Raw genomic sequence first — 17,221 nt, 5'->3', positions numbered from 1 at the left:
AGGGGTGGAGAGGCTGAAAGGCTGAGGGGAGGCTGAGCAGCTGAGGGACTGAGGGGAGGCGGAGGGGCTGAAAAGCTGAGGGGAGGCCGAGCGACCGAGGGGAGGTTGGGGCCAGGGAGGGAGAGGCGTGAGTGCGTTGGAGGTCGGAAAGTTGTGTGGACACCAGGACCCTCCTGGGGGGGAGGTGGCCTGTGTGAGAGACAGGCAGCGCTTATCATCCTGAGGATGAGGCTGTGTCTTTGTGGATATTGTAAATGTGTCTGTGTGTGTCTGTCGGCGTGGGCCTGTATTTGTGTGTGAGACAGACAATGTCGTCTTGAGGATATGGCTGTGTCTGGATATTGATTATATGTGTGTGTGAGAGAGAGAGAAGAGGAGGAGAGAAGAGAGAGAGGGAGAGAAAGAAAGAAACTGCAGTGTCGTCCAGAAGCTGGGTCTGTGAATGTGTCCATGTGTGTCCATGTGGGTCATGTGTGGTAACATGAGTGTGTGTGTGTCCCACTTCTTCAGAGTTTTGGTGTCTCTCTGGGTCTCTGTCTATGCTTGTGTGGTGATATCTCTGAATGACTGGCTGTGTCCTTATCTTTGGTGGTGTTGGTGTGTCAGCCTTGATCTCTGTCCATGGGTCTCTGTGTGAAGGTGCCCTCTGGGTGTCTAGTTTCCATTCATGTCTCTTAGCATGAGTGTAGGGGTGTGTCTTTCCAGGAGCCAGGCCTGTTGGGGTCTTTCCCTATCTCTGTGTGTCCACCTGTGTCTGAGTGTTTCTTGATGTTTGTGAGTGACTCTGTAGGGGTGGGTGCGTCTGTGTGTGCCTCTTCCAAAGACTGTATGCTTGGATAAGGGGGCCTAGCAGAGCCACTATTTTCTCACCCCATACTTCTCCTAGTCTGCCCACCCACAATTCCCTGGCTTCTTCCTGCCCATGAAGGCTCTGTAGGGGTAGGAGCCTGGGAGTGAAGAAGTTGGGGTGGGGGAGGGCAAAGGAGGGCTATTTCTTCTGTCTCCTACAGGGTCTTCTCTTAAAGGGGGATCAGACTCCCAAAGGGTCTCTAAGCCCTACTCTGTTCTGACCAAGGAGAGGTTGACTTGTTCAGGGAATGTGTATGGAGCCAGTGCTGGCCATTTATAGGTGTCTCAGTTACTCTGAGGTAGGGACCGTCATCATCCTTATCTTACAGTTGGGGAAACTGAGTCTCAGACTAAGTGAATCACCCAAGGCTACACTCAAGCATCCAGGTTCCAGAGCCCCCACAATTAGCCATCAGACAAATGGGAGATTCTTTTTTTCCCTTTCTGCTCAGCTGATACAAGTTTTCAGGATTTTCCCCAAGGGAATCTCCCCTTGGAAACAAGGGAAATGGGAGAAAGGAAGGAAATGCTGAAAAGCTCAGAGGAAGAAGAATCCAGATCTAAGGCCAAACTGGGTTTAGCAGTCACTTGGGCAAGTCACTTCCAGGGCTGCTTTATGATTTTTAAGGGTACTTTGTCTTCATGGGCCCCTTGCCCCATTTTTATTTAAAGCACTAAAAATTACGTTTTGTGATTTCATTAATGGGCAGACAAACATAGACTGAATTATATTCACCTTTTTTCTTATGATTTTAAAAGAAATTAAGATCTTCCTATGGGCCCCTAAAGGTTTCATGGGCCCCAGGCTCTGTGCCTACTGGGTAAGTGGGCTCTGGTCACTGCTGTGATCTGGCAAAATGGGCCAGTGTTCTTGATGTCACAGCAGAGGTGAAAGTCAGAGACCACTGATCTGCAAGGAGTATGTTTTCTAAAATTCTGTTTCAGAAATTTTGACAGCAATATGAGGTTTCTGTACCCAGGGAAACAATTCAAATGAATAGAAAGAAAAAAGAATTAATAACCCCTACGCACTTCTCATTCCCACTCTATGCCATCCAGACACCCTCCCAGCCTTGTTCCACAGCCTTCCCCAGGCTGGAAAACACTGTACAGTTGTGTCCACATCCACATGTGTTGGTTTGGTTTTTCACAAAGGGGCTGAAGTTAGGCATAAAATTGTGTAACTTGCTTTTCTCACATAGTAAAACCAAAGACATGTCAACAGATGCAGAACTAACTCTGCTTTCTAGAGGTGACCTGATATTTCATACATGGAGACACTACCATTTACTCCTTTAGTAATGCTTATTAATTTTGTTTTCAAGGTTTGTTTTTCTTTTCCTCTAGAAACAATGCTGCCATAAATCTCTTTTTTTTCCTCTATGTAACTTTTACATAGAGCATTTATTGCTGTGGGCAGATTCTCAGGAACAGGGTTGCTGGGTTATGGCATTTGTGTATTGCCAGCTCACTTTCCAGAAAAAAGTTGAGCAACTCACATTCCCTCACTAGTGTGTTGAGAGGGCCTGTTCCTTTGAATCCTGGCCAGCACTAGAAGTTAGCTCATCTGTTCATTCAGCTTGATGTCTAAGTGCCTCTTGTGTGTTAGACATTGTCCTAGATGTTGGAAATACAATCCAAAAATGATAATCTCTGCTCCCTGGGGGCTTATGTTCTCATGGAGGGAAGACAGATGACAAACTTGAAAACAATTATTTTTAAAAAGACAGCTGTCAATAATGATTCATACTCCAAGAAAATAGAGGGGGAGAGAGTTGCTGCTTGAGCTCAGGTGGTAGGAGGTGGAGGACTTCTCCAAGGAGATAATGTTTCAAGCTGACAATGAAGCAGGGTCAGTCATAGGAGGAGCATTCCCTGCAGAGGGAACAGAAGAAGCAAAGGCCAGGGGGCCTGGGGCCAAGCATGGGAGAGGGGAGTAGGGGCAATGGAAGGGGAGAGACCATCAGTGGCACATTGTAAGGGCTGTGTGGGCAGCAGTGAAGACTTTGGGTGATTTCCAGTGGTGGGGGAAGCCAACGAACAGTTTTGAAGAGTTTTAACCCAGAGAACATTTTCACTCAGTGATTACAGTTGGCCAGGTGTGGTGCCTTTTTACGGGTGTAAAGTGGTGGGAACCCCAAGCCCACACCTTTGTGATCCTTCTGTTCTGCAGCAGGGCTTCTCAACCTCCACACTACCGACCTTTGCTCCTAATCATTCTTTGTTGTGGGGCCTGTCCCATGCATTGTACAATGTTTAGCAGCATCCCCAGTCTCTACCCTCTAAATGCTCATAGTATTCCCCTGCCAAGTTATGACAATTTGGCAGATGTCTCCGGGAGGGCAAAATTGTTCCCAGTTGAGTACCACTGACCCTAAAGGCTTCTGCCAACTTGGCCTTATACATATGTGTGTGTGTGTGTGTGTGTGTGTGTGTGTGTGTGTGTGTGTGTGTGTGTATATATATATATATATGCCCGCCTACATTTAAAATTACTTTTCACTTGTGAAAGTTGGGGTCCTTTGGTCTAAGAAAGACTCCTCTTTGTCTTAGTGGTTCTTACACTTTAAGAGGTATCAGAATCACCTGGGAAACTTGTTTAGAAATACTGATTCAAGGGCTCTATCCAGGTAGTTTGATTCAGAGGATCTGGGGTGGGAGCAGGAATATATATTCTGAGTAATATTTTAGTAAAAATCCTCAGTGATTCTGGTACTTTGAGAATTGGTGCACCAGCTAAAAGAATATTGTGTTGGAGATGACTAAGGTTTTTCTGGGTGATCCTGAAGGGTTAGAGATGTATAGATGCATGTTTCTGTTCACAGCAGAAGAAAAATTCATTTTCAGTCAGAGGTGTTGGTGGCATGGGTAGTCAGCTCCTGATGATGGGAGAAGCCAGGACTAAGCCAACATGTCTCAGACTCCAAGAATTGTCCTAACCTGTGCCCTGGATCCTAGTTTTCACTTTGCCATTTACTTGAACTGGCTCACTGATATTGTTTTTAAATTTAAATCAACTTAGTTAAAAAGGACATTCTGTGTGACTGCTGTAAAAAGAAGCTGAATTTTGCTGTAAGAAGGGAAACAAACATTAAAACAAATGGAAATAAAGCCAGGTAGTTCTAAGGAGATATTACGGTCACCCTAAGTTTGGGGCCTGACCCTAAATTTAAAATTCTTTTAAATTTTAATTTTTAATTTTTGTGGTTATATAGTAGGTTTATATATGTATGGAGTACATGAGATATTTTGACACAGGCATACAATGTGTAATAATCACATCAGGATAAATGGGGTATCTGTTACCTCAAGGATTTATCCTTTCTGTTACAAACAATCCAATTATACTTTGTTATTTTAAAATGTATCATTAAATTATTATTGAACATAGTCACCCTGTTATGCTATCAAATACTAGGTCTTATTAATTCTTTGTGTTGTTTTTTTTTTTTTTTAATATCTATTAGCCATCCCCACATTCCCCCTACCCCTCCACTACCCTTCCCAGCCTCTGGTTTCTTCATCATTCTAGTCTCTATCTCCATGAATTTAATGTTTTAATTTTTAGCTCACACAAGTGTACTGAATCATGGGGTGTCCCTTATGTTCAGGATCTGAGAAGTAAAGAGACAGGACACTGAAGAACTGGAAAAGAGCAGCTGGACTCAGGGGGCCATGCCATCTATGAGCAGAGACAGGCGAGACCCCTAACGTCCAGAAGCATCTGTATTTATTGGGCACAAGGAAGGGGAGCAGGGTCATGAGTGAGGTCATCGATAGGCTTAATGATAGGGCATACATAATCACTTGAGTAGCATGGGGGCCACCCCATTAGGTCACCTGGGCAGAGAGGTGGGCCGTGTGCAGAAGGGGGCCATGCCTTGCCCAGTAGCATCGGGTCATGTAAAGAAAAGGGGTCCACCCGCATTAGGTCACCGAGGCAAGGAGGTGGGCTGTGTGCAACAAGTGTCATGCACAACACTTCTTATTTGGGAGCTAGAGACTTCAAAGGATTTCTAATAGAAGGATACTATAAGCCAATGTGGTGGGAGCTGACAGACTTGTGCTCTTCTCTGAGATATTTATGGGAGGGTGATTTGAGCTATCACAGAAGCAAGAAAAGGCTAACAGGGTGTACAGCCGCCATGACCTGGTCACACCAGAGGGGTTCTTCTCCCTCGGCTATTTGCGGGATCTCAAGCGTGAGGCCTACTTGCCACAGGAACTGGATGCAAGGTACTACAACTCCTTTTTCAGGAGGAGAGGCTCTTGCTCCAAGCCTGCCATATAGTGTATGTATGCCCTTTCAGGCAGGGACAACACTGCCTGGATCTTTCGTTCTTGTCTTGGTCTGGCTGTTTTCCCATGTACTTGCTTCTGCTCTGTGACTGCTCTAGGCATTCCTCCTACTACAGACCACTATATAGTTATATAGAAAGATTATATAAATCATCACTAAATGTGTTGGTACAGCTCCGACTATAATATATATATGATGATATAGACTACAGTATTTATATGACTATATAGAAAGATTATATGGAACTCAGTATGCTAGATATAAGTACTAAGTATATTATGTAAGCTAGATATATGTAAGCAGTAAGTTATACTTCAGGCACTAATTCTATAAACCAATATAAGATTATAAAAGATTATATAAAGGAAATAACTGAGTAATAACGCTATAAACTGAGATATTCTTCAGGCTCTAATTGTGCCTGGGGTTTGCACAGCTCCCCTTCCTTGGTGCTCATGTAGGGGGTTACTCACACACAAATATGTGAGAACATGCAAAGTTTGTCTTTCTATGCCTGGCTTAACATAATGACCTCCAGTTTTATGTATGTTGTTGCAAATGACAGGATCTTATTTTCCTGCTTTTCTTTTGTTTCAAGGAGTGAGTAAGGAGTTGCAGGGATGTTAAGATATGCTAGCAGTCACTTGAGACTTTGTCCTGAGCTTGTCAGGAGAACTGAAAGAGAATTGAGCCAGGATGCATTTCTCTAGGCAAATCTGGCTCTGAGAGCCCCTGTTCCTTACACACATATCTGCTGTTTGAACCTCATGGTAACCCCATGAAGCCTGGGGGAAGCGCCCAAAGAGGCCACAGGTGGTGCTGGGGCATATCAGGGGGCCTCCATCCAGCACTCACACTCAAGGAGGGATCTGGGCAGGGCCACTGGGAGAGGGCAGGGTGTCCTGTGGCCCTCAGCAGCATGTGGAAATGTAAGTGTATGTGTATTGGGAGTGTCTGTAGGATGCACATGGAAGTGCATTTGTGAGGCACCATAGCCTACTGGCTAAGCATGTGGATGGACCCAGCCATATTCTGCCTGACTCCAGCCCCAGCTTTGTAATCTTGAGCAAGTGGTTTATCTCTTTGGACCACAGTCTCCTTATCTGTGAAATGGGTGGGCAGAATTAGTGCCTACCTTCCAGGATGGTTGCAAGATCAAGTGAGATACATTCATCAAGTTCCCTGCCTGCAGTAAGCCCTGTAAATACTCACTGTTGGTGTGTGTGTATGTGTGTCTGTCTGTCTCTGCTTGTCTCTCAGTGGGTGTGTGTCTGTCCCATCTGCATTTGTGAGGCCAGCCCAGGCCTGGCCTCTAAGCATGCCTTCCTCTCTCCTCTCCCTACAGCCTTGTTGGCTCTCCCCAGGCCTGTCTTCCTGTTCACCTTAGGCAGCAGAGGGATGGCTGCTCAGCTGCTGACTGATGAGGCACTGGTGAGTCATGTTGCCCTATCACTCTCCTTTCCAAAGGCTGGATTCCTGCCTTTGGGTGAGCCTCTGCCACCCGAACCCTCTCGAGGGCCCCCAGTCCCATATCCTGGGGCTATGTCTGCCCTGATAAGGAGGGCTATGCTTACAGACGATGCTGACCCTGGCTGTGGGGTCAGTTTTGGGGAACAAGGAAGCTTTGGAATGGGCAAACTACCTCTCTGGGCTCTGAGGAGACACAGGTGGGTACCTGCAGGAAGTGGTGGTTTAGGCGTATGACATTGAGTGCCATCCCAGGCAGGACCATGCTGGACGTGTGACCTTTAAAATGGGCGAACACACTAAATGCTCTTTGTGAATGCCCACATGTGGGATGAAAGTACAGACGCGTATGAGAATGAAGCCCACAAATTCACCCATGACTTTACCCCAAAAGATAATCAGTCTGGAATGTTTCAGCCTGGCTAAGCAATTTTAATATTAAAGAGTGCTTTTTCATCAGAGATTTCATCCTGAGCATTTCTCCACATCACTAAAAACTCCTTTGTAACATCCATTTTAATGACCACATAAAAGTGTTGTTCAGTGGCCATACCCTGTTTTACTTAATAGTTCCTCTGTTGTTGGACCTTTAATGGTTTCCAAGTATTCTTTTCTGGTTATAAACAGTGTTGTGAGGGACACTGGGCATAAATCTTCCCCTGTGTCTTATATGATTTCTTTAGGAGCGATTCCTTGAAGAGGAATATTGGGTTGGGTATTTTTGAGACCTTTGATACTACTTTCCAAATCGATTATGATGCTATGTATTCCCACCAGCCTGTCTGAGTGGGTCTCTGCTGGTTTATATGGCTGTTGTCAGGCTTTTATTCTGCATGTTGGATATATTTAGATTGGTACAATATTACACCATGATAATAAATGACAAATGGATATAAATGACAAATGCTATAAACCATGAGCCTGATAGGGGACAAGTGGTGCCAAGTGATCTCTTTCTGAACAGCATTGTTTGTATCGTTAGTGAAGTTCAAGTCTTAGAAAATGTTTACTAGCCATTTCTGTGGGCAGGGAAATGATACATCTTGTGCTTTACCAGCCTACAGGAATCTGAGTATACTTTAAATGTGTATGTGTAAATATTTGTGGCAGATATTCTTCCCAGATTTGCTTTTTGTTTTTTATTTTACTTTATTTTTTCTGTATAAAAGCATTTCATATTTTAAAAATCAAATCTGTTGGTTTCTCCCACCGTGGTGTCTTTCTTCATCTTTAAGCTGCTTCTCCATCCACAGGTCAGATAGCAGCTATATTTTCTTCCTTTTTACCATTTATCATTTGAATATTTGCAATGAATGTTTGAATCTACCTGTAATTTATTTTGCTATGTAAATGTGTCAACTGACTTATTTGGGAGCTTTGGTTTATTCCGTCTTCATTTATTTGATACCTTTGTTGAGGTAATAAATCATGTACCACGAAGTGTATAATTCATTAATTTTGGGTACATTCATAGAGTTGTGTAACATCATCACAGTCAATTTCAGAACATTTTCATCATGCTGAAGGAGCTGAGTACCCATTGGCACTCATTCCCAGTTTTCCCCATCAATCTGCAGCCCCTGGCAGCCAGTAATCAGCTTTCTGTCTCTATGAATTTGACTATTCTGGACATTTCAAATAAATGGAATCATACACCATATGGTCTTTTGTGACTGGTTTCCTTCACTCAGCATAATATTTACAAGGTTCATCCATGTGGTACCACATATAAGGCTTCATTCCTTTTTTTGATGGAACAGTATACACTGTGTGGTTATACCACAGTTTATTTATCCTTTCATCAGTTAATGGACATTTGGGTTGTTTCCAGTTTTGGGCTGTTACGAATAATGCTGTTATGAACATTCATGTATAAGTATTTGTTTGAACATGTGTTCTCAATTCTCTTGGATGTGTACCTAAAAGTGGAATGTTGGGTCATATAGTTAACTCTATTTAACTATTAAAGGAACCACCAGACTGCTTTCCTACGTGATTGCACCATGATGTCTTCATTTTTATCTCATCTGTGATTCTTGTATTGAGTTCTTTTACCTACATTACGTAGGAAGATTTGTTGATTGTTTTTATTTCAACAGGGTTGGGAGTTTTGGTTTAAGTTTGGTTTTTCACAAATTACTACTAGTGTAATTACATTATGATTTTTTTAAAAATTGAGCCTGTCTGATTTCAGTGTTTTCGAGTTTTCCCTGTGAAATGGTTTGTAACGTTAGACGGGAAACAGAAAAAGATGGAGTACTAGAAAGAGTGGACTTGGACACGTACATGCAGAGAACTCAGAGGCCCTTTGTAGCAGTTCTGTTCCAACATGATGGGCTCCCAGAACTGTTAGGCTATGTTCTGTGTCTTAGCACAACTCTGGTGCCAGCCTGGGCTTGGTGCCTGGAGACTGCTCAGTGAATATTTATTGAGTGAATTAGGTGGGTGTACTTAGGGAAGACTTCCAGAAGGAATTGTTATATTACAATTTTGTAAAATAAGTAAATATAGAGGTGAGAGGGAACTTTTGGAGGTAATGGATCAGTTTATGGCCTTGATGGTGGTGATGGTTTCATGGGTGTATATGCATCCCCAAACTATGTACATTATTAAATATGTACAGCTTTTTGTATATCAGTCACACCTCAATCAAGTGGTTTAAATTAAAAAAAAGAAGGAATTATTAGCTGGGCTGGCTGAAAGATATATTGGGCCAAAAGTCACCAAAAGTCAAATAATATCATATAATATAAGGATCTGTAATTGTATGTAAGATACATGTTAAATATCAAAATGAAATAATAGCAGGAGTTAACATTTACTGAGAGCTTCCTCCATCACACGAGGCACTGTGCTGGGACCATATCTGTACACATTTAACCTCATGACCCTGTGGAGGGGGACATTGTTATCAGGAAGCCAGCTTCACCTCAGGAAGAGAAAGACGGTTGTCTAAGGAAACACAGCTCGTGAAAGGCAGAGCCAGTTTTCTATCACAGAGTGTGGTCCCTGAGCCCACACTCTGAACCAACACCCCAGCTGCTTTCTATCAAAGCTGAGCCCTCAGGCAGAGGAGGCTGTCCTAAGCCCAAGCCCCAGAAGGGCACCCTGGGACCATGAAGGGACTAGCTAGTGGGGGTAAGGCCTCCCCTTGGGATTCAGTTGGTGGTGGGGAGACTCAGTATGCTGGAGAGAGCCAGTGAGCTCTGGGTGTCAGTACCAATAGCTAGAAGTTACTGAGTGCCTGCTGTATGCTGTATACTACCATTCTGAGTGTTTTACATAAGTAAGTGGGTAGGTGGGGCCTGTGGCAAGTTGGAGTTCTCTTGCCCCACTCAGCTCTAGTCTAAAGTGACCAGATATTCTAGTGTTTAAAGAGAAACTAGAAATTCATTTTCTTGGTAAATTGTGGATTTTTTTTCTTGTGAGTAACAATTAAAAACAATTTTTTCCTATGAGTAACAATTAAAAACAATTTTCAAACCGCCATAGGAGCAAAATAGAAATGTGTGCAGCTGTCTTCAGGCCCAGGAACATCTTGTATGTGGTACCCACTCAGAGCTTCCATTCTTTCCTTGTGCCATGGGGGTTGTCCTACTGAATCAGTTCAGAACAGCAAGTCCCTTTGTAGGACATAATAGATGTCTCATTATTCACATGCCATGCTGTGAGGAAGCCCAACCAGCCATAAGCAAAAGCCATGTGGAGAAAAAGAGATGCCCACCAAGGCCTCAGCTGTGCCATCCACACCAGCTCAAGAGACAGACATGTCAGCAAAGAAACTGGACTACTCTAGCCCAGCTGCCATTCAATTGCCACCACACAAGAGATGCCAGGTAGGAACTGCCCAGCTGAGCCCATCAACCCCAAAATAGTAATAAATTGTTGTTTTTGAGCTATGACATTCTGAGATAGCTGCTACCCAAGAAAATATAACTGGATCAGAAATTTAATCTGTGGCGTGACTCAAGATCTTCATGTTGCAGACTCATGCATGGATGATGTGATCAGCCAGCAATAATGCGAGACGTGCAGGCCTTCACCACACTAGGGACAAGGTTGACTGTCAGTAGCTTCAGGATCATTCATGATCTATCTGGAAGAGAAGCACCAACTGGGACACTGTGATATTTATTCAGCTGTCTTGTTTATGGGCAAAGAACATATACCATCCATCTTAGGGTCTAATCCAAACAAAACTGCTCCTTGACCGTGATGCTAGATTAGTATTATATGTGAATGAAGCCATCTAATACTGGGTCTGAGAGTTGAACTGACTGGGTTTAAAATGCTGCCACTCCCATCTGGGTGACCTCTTGTGCTTCAGTCTCTCCCTTTGTAAAAGAGATGAGCTCATAGAAGTGCCTGCCTAGTAAGGTTGTTTTAAAAATTAAGTGAGATGATAATGTCCAATGGGCTTAGAACAATACCTGACATGTAGTATGTGCTTAATGAACATTAGTTATTTTTATCAATGTTTACTAATGAATTAGTGGGGAAGAAACCTGGTGCCAATATCATGTCTGTCTTATTCATAGTTGTATGCCCAATCCCTGGTGCATAGTAGACACTCAATAAATATTGGTTGAATGAATACATAAATGGGTGAAATATCACTCTCTGTGTTTCCAGTAACCATCAATGAATGTATTTAGTGTATGTCAGAATATGTATTAGATGCCATTGACCTAGAATTCCTCTTTAGGGGGTAAAAATTCGATTGTTGGATGGCAGCTGGGCTGGAGTAGTCCGCTGGCTTCTTTGCTCGCATGTCTGTCTCTTTAGCTGGTGTGGATGGCACAGCTGAGGCTTTGGTGGGCATCTCTTCATTTAAATGAGGGAATCAGGCAGTATTTTAACTTCTGTGTCCAGTGCTTCCACCTTTTGGCAACTGTGATTAGTGCTCCCATGAACATGAGTGTGCGTATAACCTTTCCTTGGGAGGGGCACCACACTGCTTCTGCTGTATGCTGTTGATCACACAGAATCACCCTGGCACAGCGAAGGGGCTACATAAGGCTGTGGATACCAGGAGTTTGCGATCATTCGGGGCTATCTTGAAGGCTGCTAACACACACACACACACACACACACACACACACAAATGAAAATATTCACAGTGTCACTCCTCTGATACAGCTACTGTCCACATTTTGATACGTTTCCTTCTGTCTTTTTCCTGTGTATTGTTTTCATGTGGTTGGGATAAAGTGGTATTTATAATTTTGGAAACCCAGAAGCAACTCTACATGGAAAAGCTCTGCATAATCTTTTAATGAAAATAGCTATATAATCAGCCATGGGAGTGGGCTGTTATTTAATGAATCCCATGCCATGGGTGTTATGGTTGTCCAAAGGCTTGACCATATAAATAAGATGGAGTGGACATCTTTGTGCAATTTGCCCAATTTTTGGGTTATCTTGTTGGGATAGATTTCCAGAAATAAAATGTCTGAACATTTTAAAGACATAAAATGTATAATATTAACCTTTTAATTGAACAAATAGTAGGTACAATGCACCTATCTGAAAATTAGTAAACTGGAAAATGAATTCTCTCACCCTCCTGCCCCACACTGAAACCACTGGCATCACCTGCTCTTACCAGATTCATTTTTGGTTAAGAGCTTTACTAAGGTGTAATTCATGTATCATAAAATCCACCCATATAAAGTAGATGTGTTAACATCCAGTGCTTTTTATTTACAGAGTTATGCAACCAACACCACAATATTTTAGAAAATTTTTATCATTCCAAAAAGAAACCCCTTGCCCATTGGCAGTTGGCAGTCACTCCCAATTTCCCTCCAACCCACCTTCACCCCCACCAGGCATCCATTAATCTACTTTCATTCTGTTTTGCCTATTCCAGACATTTTATAGAAATGAGGCATCCAATGTAGTCTTTGTGCCTGGCATCTTTCACTTGGTATGTTTTCCAGGTTCATTCACGTTGTAGCATGTGTCAGAACTGTCATATGGATGAACCACATTATTTATCCATTCGTCAGTAGATGGACAATATGAGTTGTTTCCACTTTGGGACTATTGCAAATCACATTGCTGTGAGCATCAGTGTATAGTTTTTGTGTGGCATTATGTTTTCATTTTTCTTAGATGTCTACCAAGAATGGAAGTGAGAGGTCATAAGGTAACTCTGTGTTTAGTCACTTGAGGAACTGCCAGACTGTTTTCCAAAGCAGCTGAACAATTTTACATCCCCACCAGCTGTGTATTCTTACCAGTTTCTTGCATTCACTTCCATAAAAAAGTCTGCACCTGTATAGGCACATATGTATACATGTCTCTTCATTATTTCCTTTTATGGAGATGTTAACAAACTAGACACACTGTTCTGGGCATTGATTTTTTTTTTTTTCATGTAACAGTGTATTCAGGAGATTATGCCACGTCTACAGCCAAGGAACTGCCCCCCTTTTTTTGTTATAGTTGTGTGTATTTTACTGTGGTGGATTTGCTGACCTAATTTATCCAGACCCCTACTGATGGCCATTTGGGATGTGTTCAATCTTTTTGCTTCTTCATATGATGCTGTAATAAATATCCTTATCCAGCTAGTGCTCGACTTACGACCACGGTTGGGACCGCGGACCGGTCGTAACATGATTTGGTCGTAAGTTGAGTAGGCTATATGTACAGTTGAAATGGTGCATGCGGAGATGGTAGTGCTACCGGAAGCTGGTCCGCGCTGTCGTACGCCCAGCTGGGCAACATTTGCGCTGCCAGACGCGGAGCAGTCGTGGCTAGCGATTGTGGTTGTAAAGTTGAATGGTTGTAAGTTGCATAGGTGGTAAATCGATCAATACCTGTACATATATGCTTGTGCATGTATGTTAATATATCTGAATTAGTCTAAACTGTTCAAAATAATTTGCATATTAGTTTTGATAGATTTTGTTAAATGCCACTCCATAGACATTGTATCAGTCTATTCTCCTATGAGGAGTGTCAGAGAGGACTGTTTAAGGATGTGTGTTTGAGGGAGTATTTCCTTTTGAGAGGTTGTTGTAGTGTTTTTCTTTCTGTAACTGGTGTATTTCACTGAGCATCATGTCCTGAGGGTTCACCCATGTTGTAGTATGTGTCAGAATTCCTTCCTTATTAAGTCTGAATAATATTTCATTGTATGTAGAGACCACATTTTGTTCATATTTTCATCTGTCAGTGTACACTTGGGTTGTTTCCACCTTTTGTCTATTGTGAATAGTGCTGCTAGGAACATGGGCATGCAAATACAGAGTGCACTTGTAAAACCTAAATTAGATTCTGTCCCTTTCCTGCTCAGACGTTCCAAAGAATGCATAAGAAGGAGCCAGCTTAGGCCAAACCTGAAGGAAGAGCATTCTGGGCAGAGGAAACAGCTAGTTCAAGTGCCCTGGGGTAGATTCAAGGAGAGATGGAAGGCTAGCAGGGCTGGAACAGAGTACAGGGACAGAGCAGGTGTGGGGATAGGGTGGGGGTCAGAGGTCAGAGTCAGGACTACATGTTTGGGCACCACAAGTTTTCATTACTTGCCCCTCTGGCTGGTTCATGAGAGACAGCAGCCTGCAAGGAGGCTCAAAGCCTGGCTGTCCCACTCATTAGCTGTGTGTCCTAATCCAGGAGCCTACCCTCTCTGTGCCTCGGTTTCTGCATCTCCACCTTCCAGCCTCCCTCCACTGCCCCCTATTGACAGAGCTTCACAGGGAGCAGCTAAGGCAGAAACACCACCAGATTGCAATCAAAGCCCGCAGATATCTGTGCAGAGTGTGAAAGGGGGCTTTAGGGATGAAAAACAATCACTTTTAAACAGGCATATTATTATTATTATGTTAGCGCCTGCCCTGTAGGTCTGTTTTGAGTTAATAATGAATCAATACGTGCGAAGCACGGTATTTGTTTCTCAAGGCTGCTGTAAATAAGTACCACAGATTGAGCAGCTTAAACAAAGGACATTTATCCTGTCACAGTTCTGGAGGCTGGAAGTCCCTGATCTAAGTATCCGTACACTCCCTCTGAAGGCTCTAGGGAAGGCTCTGTTCCAGGCCTCTCTCCCACCTGCTGGCAGTTCCTTGGCTTGTAATGGTGTAACTCCATTCTTCACACAGCCTTGTCCTTGTGTGCATGTCTGCCTCTATCCAAATTTTTCCTTTCTGAAATGCAAATTAAAACCACAATGAGATACCACCTTACCCCAGTCAGGATGGCCATTATTTAAAAGTCAAAAAACAATCGATTGGCGTGGATGTGGTAAAAAGGGAATGCTTATACACTGCTGGTGAGAATGTGAATTAGTACAACTTCTTTGGAAAACAGTATTGAGGTTTCTCAACGAACTAAAAGTAGATCTACCATTTGATCCAGCAATGTCACTACTTGGTGTCAACCCAGAGGAAAATAGGTAATTATATCAAAAAGACACCTGCACATGTATGTTTATTGCAGTGCAGTTCACAATTGCAAAGATATGCAGTCAACCTAAGTGCCCATCAACCAGTGGCTAAAGAAAATGTGATACACACACACACACACACACACACACACACACACGTAATACATACATACATACATATATATATATATATATATCTCACATTTATACACATAGACACATACATGCACACACACACCATGGAAAACTTCTCAGCCATAAAAAAGAATGTCTTTTACAGCAACTTAGGTGGAACTAGAGGCCATTATCCTAAGTTAAGTAATTCAGGAATGGAAAACCAAATGCTGTGTGTTCTCACTTATAAGTGGAGTTAAGCTATGGATATACAAAGGCATACTGAGTCATATAATAGAATTTGGAGATTCAGAAGGGGATAGGGTGGGAAGGGGTAAGGGATGAAAAACTACATATTGGGTATAATGTACAGGATTCAGTTGATGGGTGCACTAAAATCCCAAACTTTACCCCTGTATAGTTCATCCTTGTAACCAAAATCACCAATACTTCTAAAGCTATTGAGATTTTAAAAATTGAAAAACAAACAAATTTCCTCTTTCTATAAGGACACAAGCCCTGCTGGATTAGGCCCCCCTACCTCCACTCCAGGATGACCTCATTTTAACTAATTACATTTGCAGCAGTCCTGTTTCCAAATAAGGTAATGTTCTTGAGGCCTTGAAGGCTGGGACATCAACATATGAACTGGGGGGTAATGGGGTGTCTGATTCAACCCGAACCAACCGCCAAGAGTAGTACCTGGCACACAGTAGCTGCTGCATAATGACTAGTGTTGCCTTCCTCCTCATCACCATCCACCCTGCTCTGCTAGGTTCTTTCAGTCCACAGGCCACAGCCTGTGGACACATCTACCACAAAGCACTGCTCCTTCCACGTGGACTTCTCTCCATTCCCCAGCAGTCTAATCTGCCTTTTAAGATTTGGGTCTTCATCCACGCTCTCTTCCCTACCCAGAATCTCCCCCTAAAGACCCAACCACCAGTTTTCTTCACAGACTACTCAGTCTTCCTGGGCACCCCCTTCAGCTGGCATTACTCAGGCACCTGGAGACCTTTGTTCATACCTTCATGATTGCATTTACCAAATTGCGTGTGTCAGTCTGCCTTTGCCATGAGGAACTAGTTCTTGAAATTTTGTGTCTGTATCCCAGCACTGGGCTTGCTGCTTGGTTGCTTGGTGCTCAGGAGCTCAGAAAAGTTAGTTGTGCCCCTGATTCCATCTGGGGTTCTGCCTTTGCTGTGCTCCTAATTTGTTGATTCATTGAGTTAGGCTCACTTTGCCTTTGGTTCCTTTCCATCTGGTTCTCAGATCTGTGACCTTCTGTTCCAGAATGTCTCGTATGGGATTTATTTCTGTGTCAGAGTGCCAACCCAATATAACTAGACACAGAGAAAACTGAGTGACCCCTTTAGAATCCTGCATCTTACTGAAATCACTTCAGATACATCCCATCTGCCTCCCCTAAATTTTCTTGGCTTTTCTGGCCATTCCTCCAGGCCTCTGTAAGGAGAGCCCTGCGATGAGCGGATGTGGGTTTCCTCTTACAGGAATCAGTGACGTTCAGGGATGTGACTGTGGACTTCACCCAGGAGGAGTGGCAGCAGCTGGAACCTGCCCAGAAGGACCTGTACAGGGATGTCATGCTGGAGAACTACAGGAACCTGGTCTCACTGGGTAAGGGGCAGCTTTGTTGAGTTACTCATCACTGGCCCATAACTTCAGGACCAGAAATAAATTAAACAAACAAACAAAAAAGATCAACAGATCTGACTACATGGAAAGTTTTAAAATTTGCTCTACTTGAAGCTAAAAATAAAGTTGATAGATATGGGAAATAATATTTCTCATGGGTATAACATTCAAAGGGTCATAATTATATAAGCAGCTCCTGGGAATAAGAAAAAGACTAAGTGAATGATAGAAAAATGGACCAAACTTATGAGCTCGTGATTCATAGATGTGGAAATACACAAAGTTACACTTTATAAAAGTTTTTTTTTCTTTTTTTTTTTTTTTTTTTTTTTTTTTTGGGGGATTTTTTTTCCCTACCGGGTGAGACCAGGTTCCTGTAGTGCTCCAGCATGACACCCCTGTACAGGTCCTTCTGGGCAGGTTCCAGCTGCTGCCACTCCTCC

General features: G+C 43.0%; 2 protein-coding genes across 4 annotated transcripts in view; both read left to right on the top strand.

Moving 5' to 3' along the window:
• The window catches only part of ZNF71 (zinc finger protein 71), a 28,201-nt gene that overhangs the window by 437 nt on the left and 10,543 nt on the right, over positions 1–17,221 (top strand). For 2 of the 3 annotated variants that reach the window (XM_032263349.1, XM_032263350.1), the window contains exons 2-3: positions 6,495–6,580; positions 16,634–16,760. In XM_032263349.1, coding sequence (XP_032119240.1) covers positions 6,548–6,580; positions 16,634–16,760 — 160 coding nt within the window. In that variant the 5' untranslated portion in view covers positions 6,495–6,547. The remainder of the gene's footprint in view (positions 1–6,494; positions 6,581–16,633; positions 16,761–17,221) is intronic. The other variant, XM_032263351.1, reaches the window with a different exon arrangement.
• SMIM17 (small integral membrane protein 17) overlaps positions 16,687–17,221 on the top strand; it is a 44,015-nt gene continuing 43,480 nt past the window's right edge. Inside the window, exon 1 of the mRNA XM_032263354.1 lies at positions 16,687–16,760. The gene's annotated coding sequence lies outside the window, so the exon portion shown is untranslated. The remainder of the gene's footprint in view (positions 16,761–17,221) is intronic.

This window comes from Sapajus apella, unplaced genomic scaffold (assembly GCF_009761245.1).
Source record: "Sapajus apella isolate SASKATOON/1434 unplaced genomic scaffold, GSC_monkey_1.0 scaffold135, whole genome shotgun sequence".
Taxonomy (NCBI): Eukaryota; Metazoa; Chordata; class Mammalia; order Primates; family Cebidae; genus Sapajus; species Sapajus apella.
The sequence above is the reverse complement of the archived record's forward strand: the minus strand, read 5'-3'. Positions and strand labels throughout refer to the sequence as shown.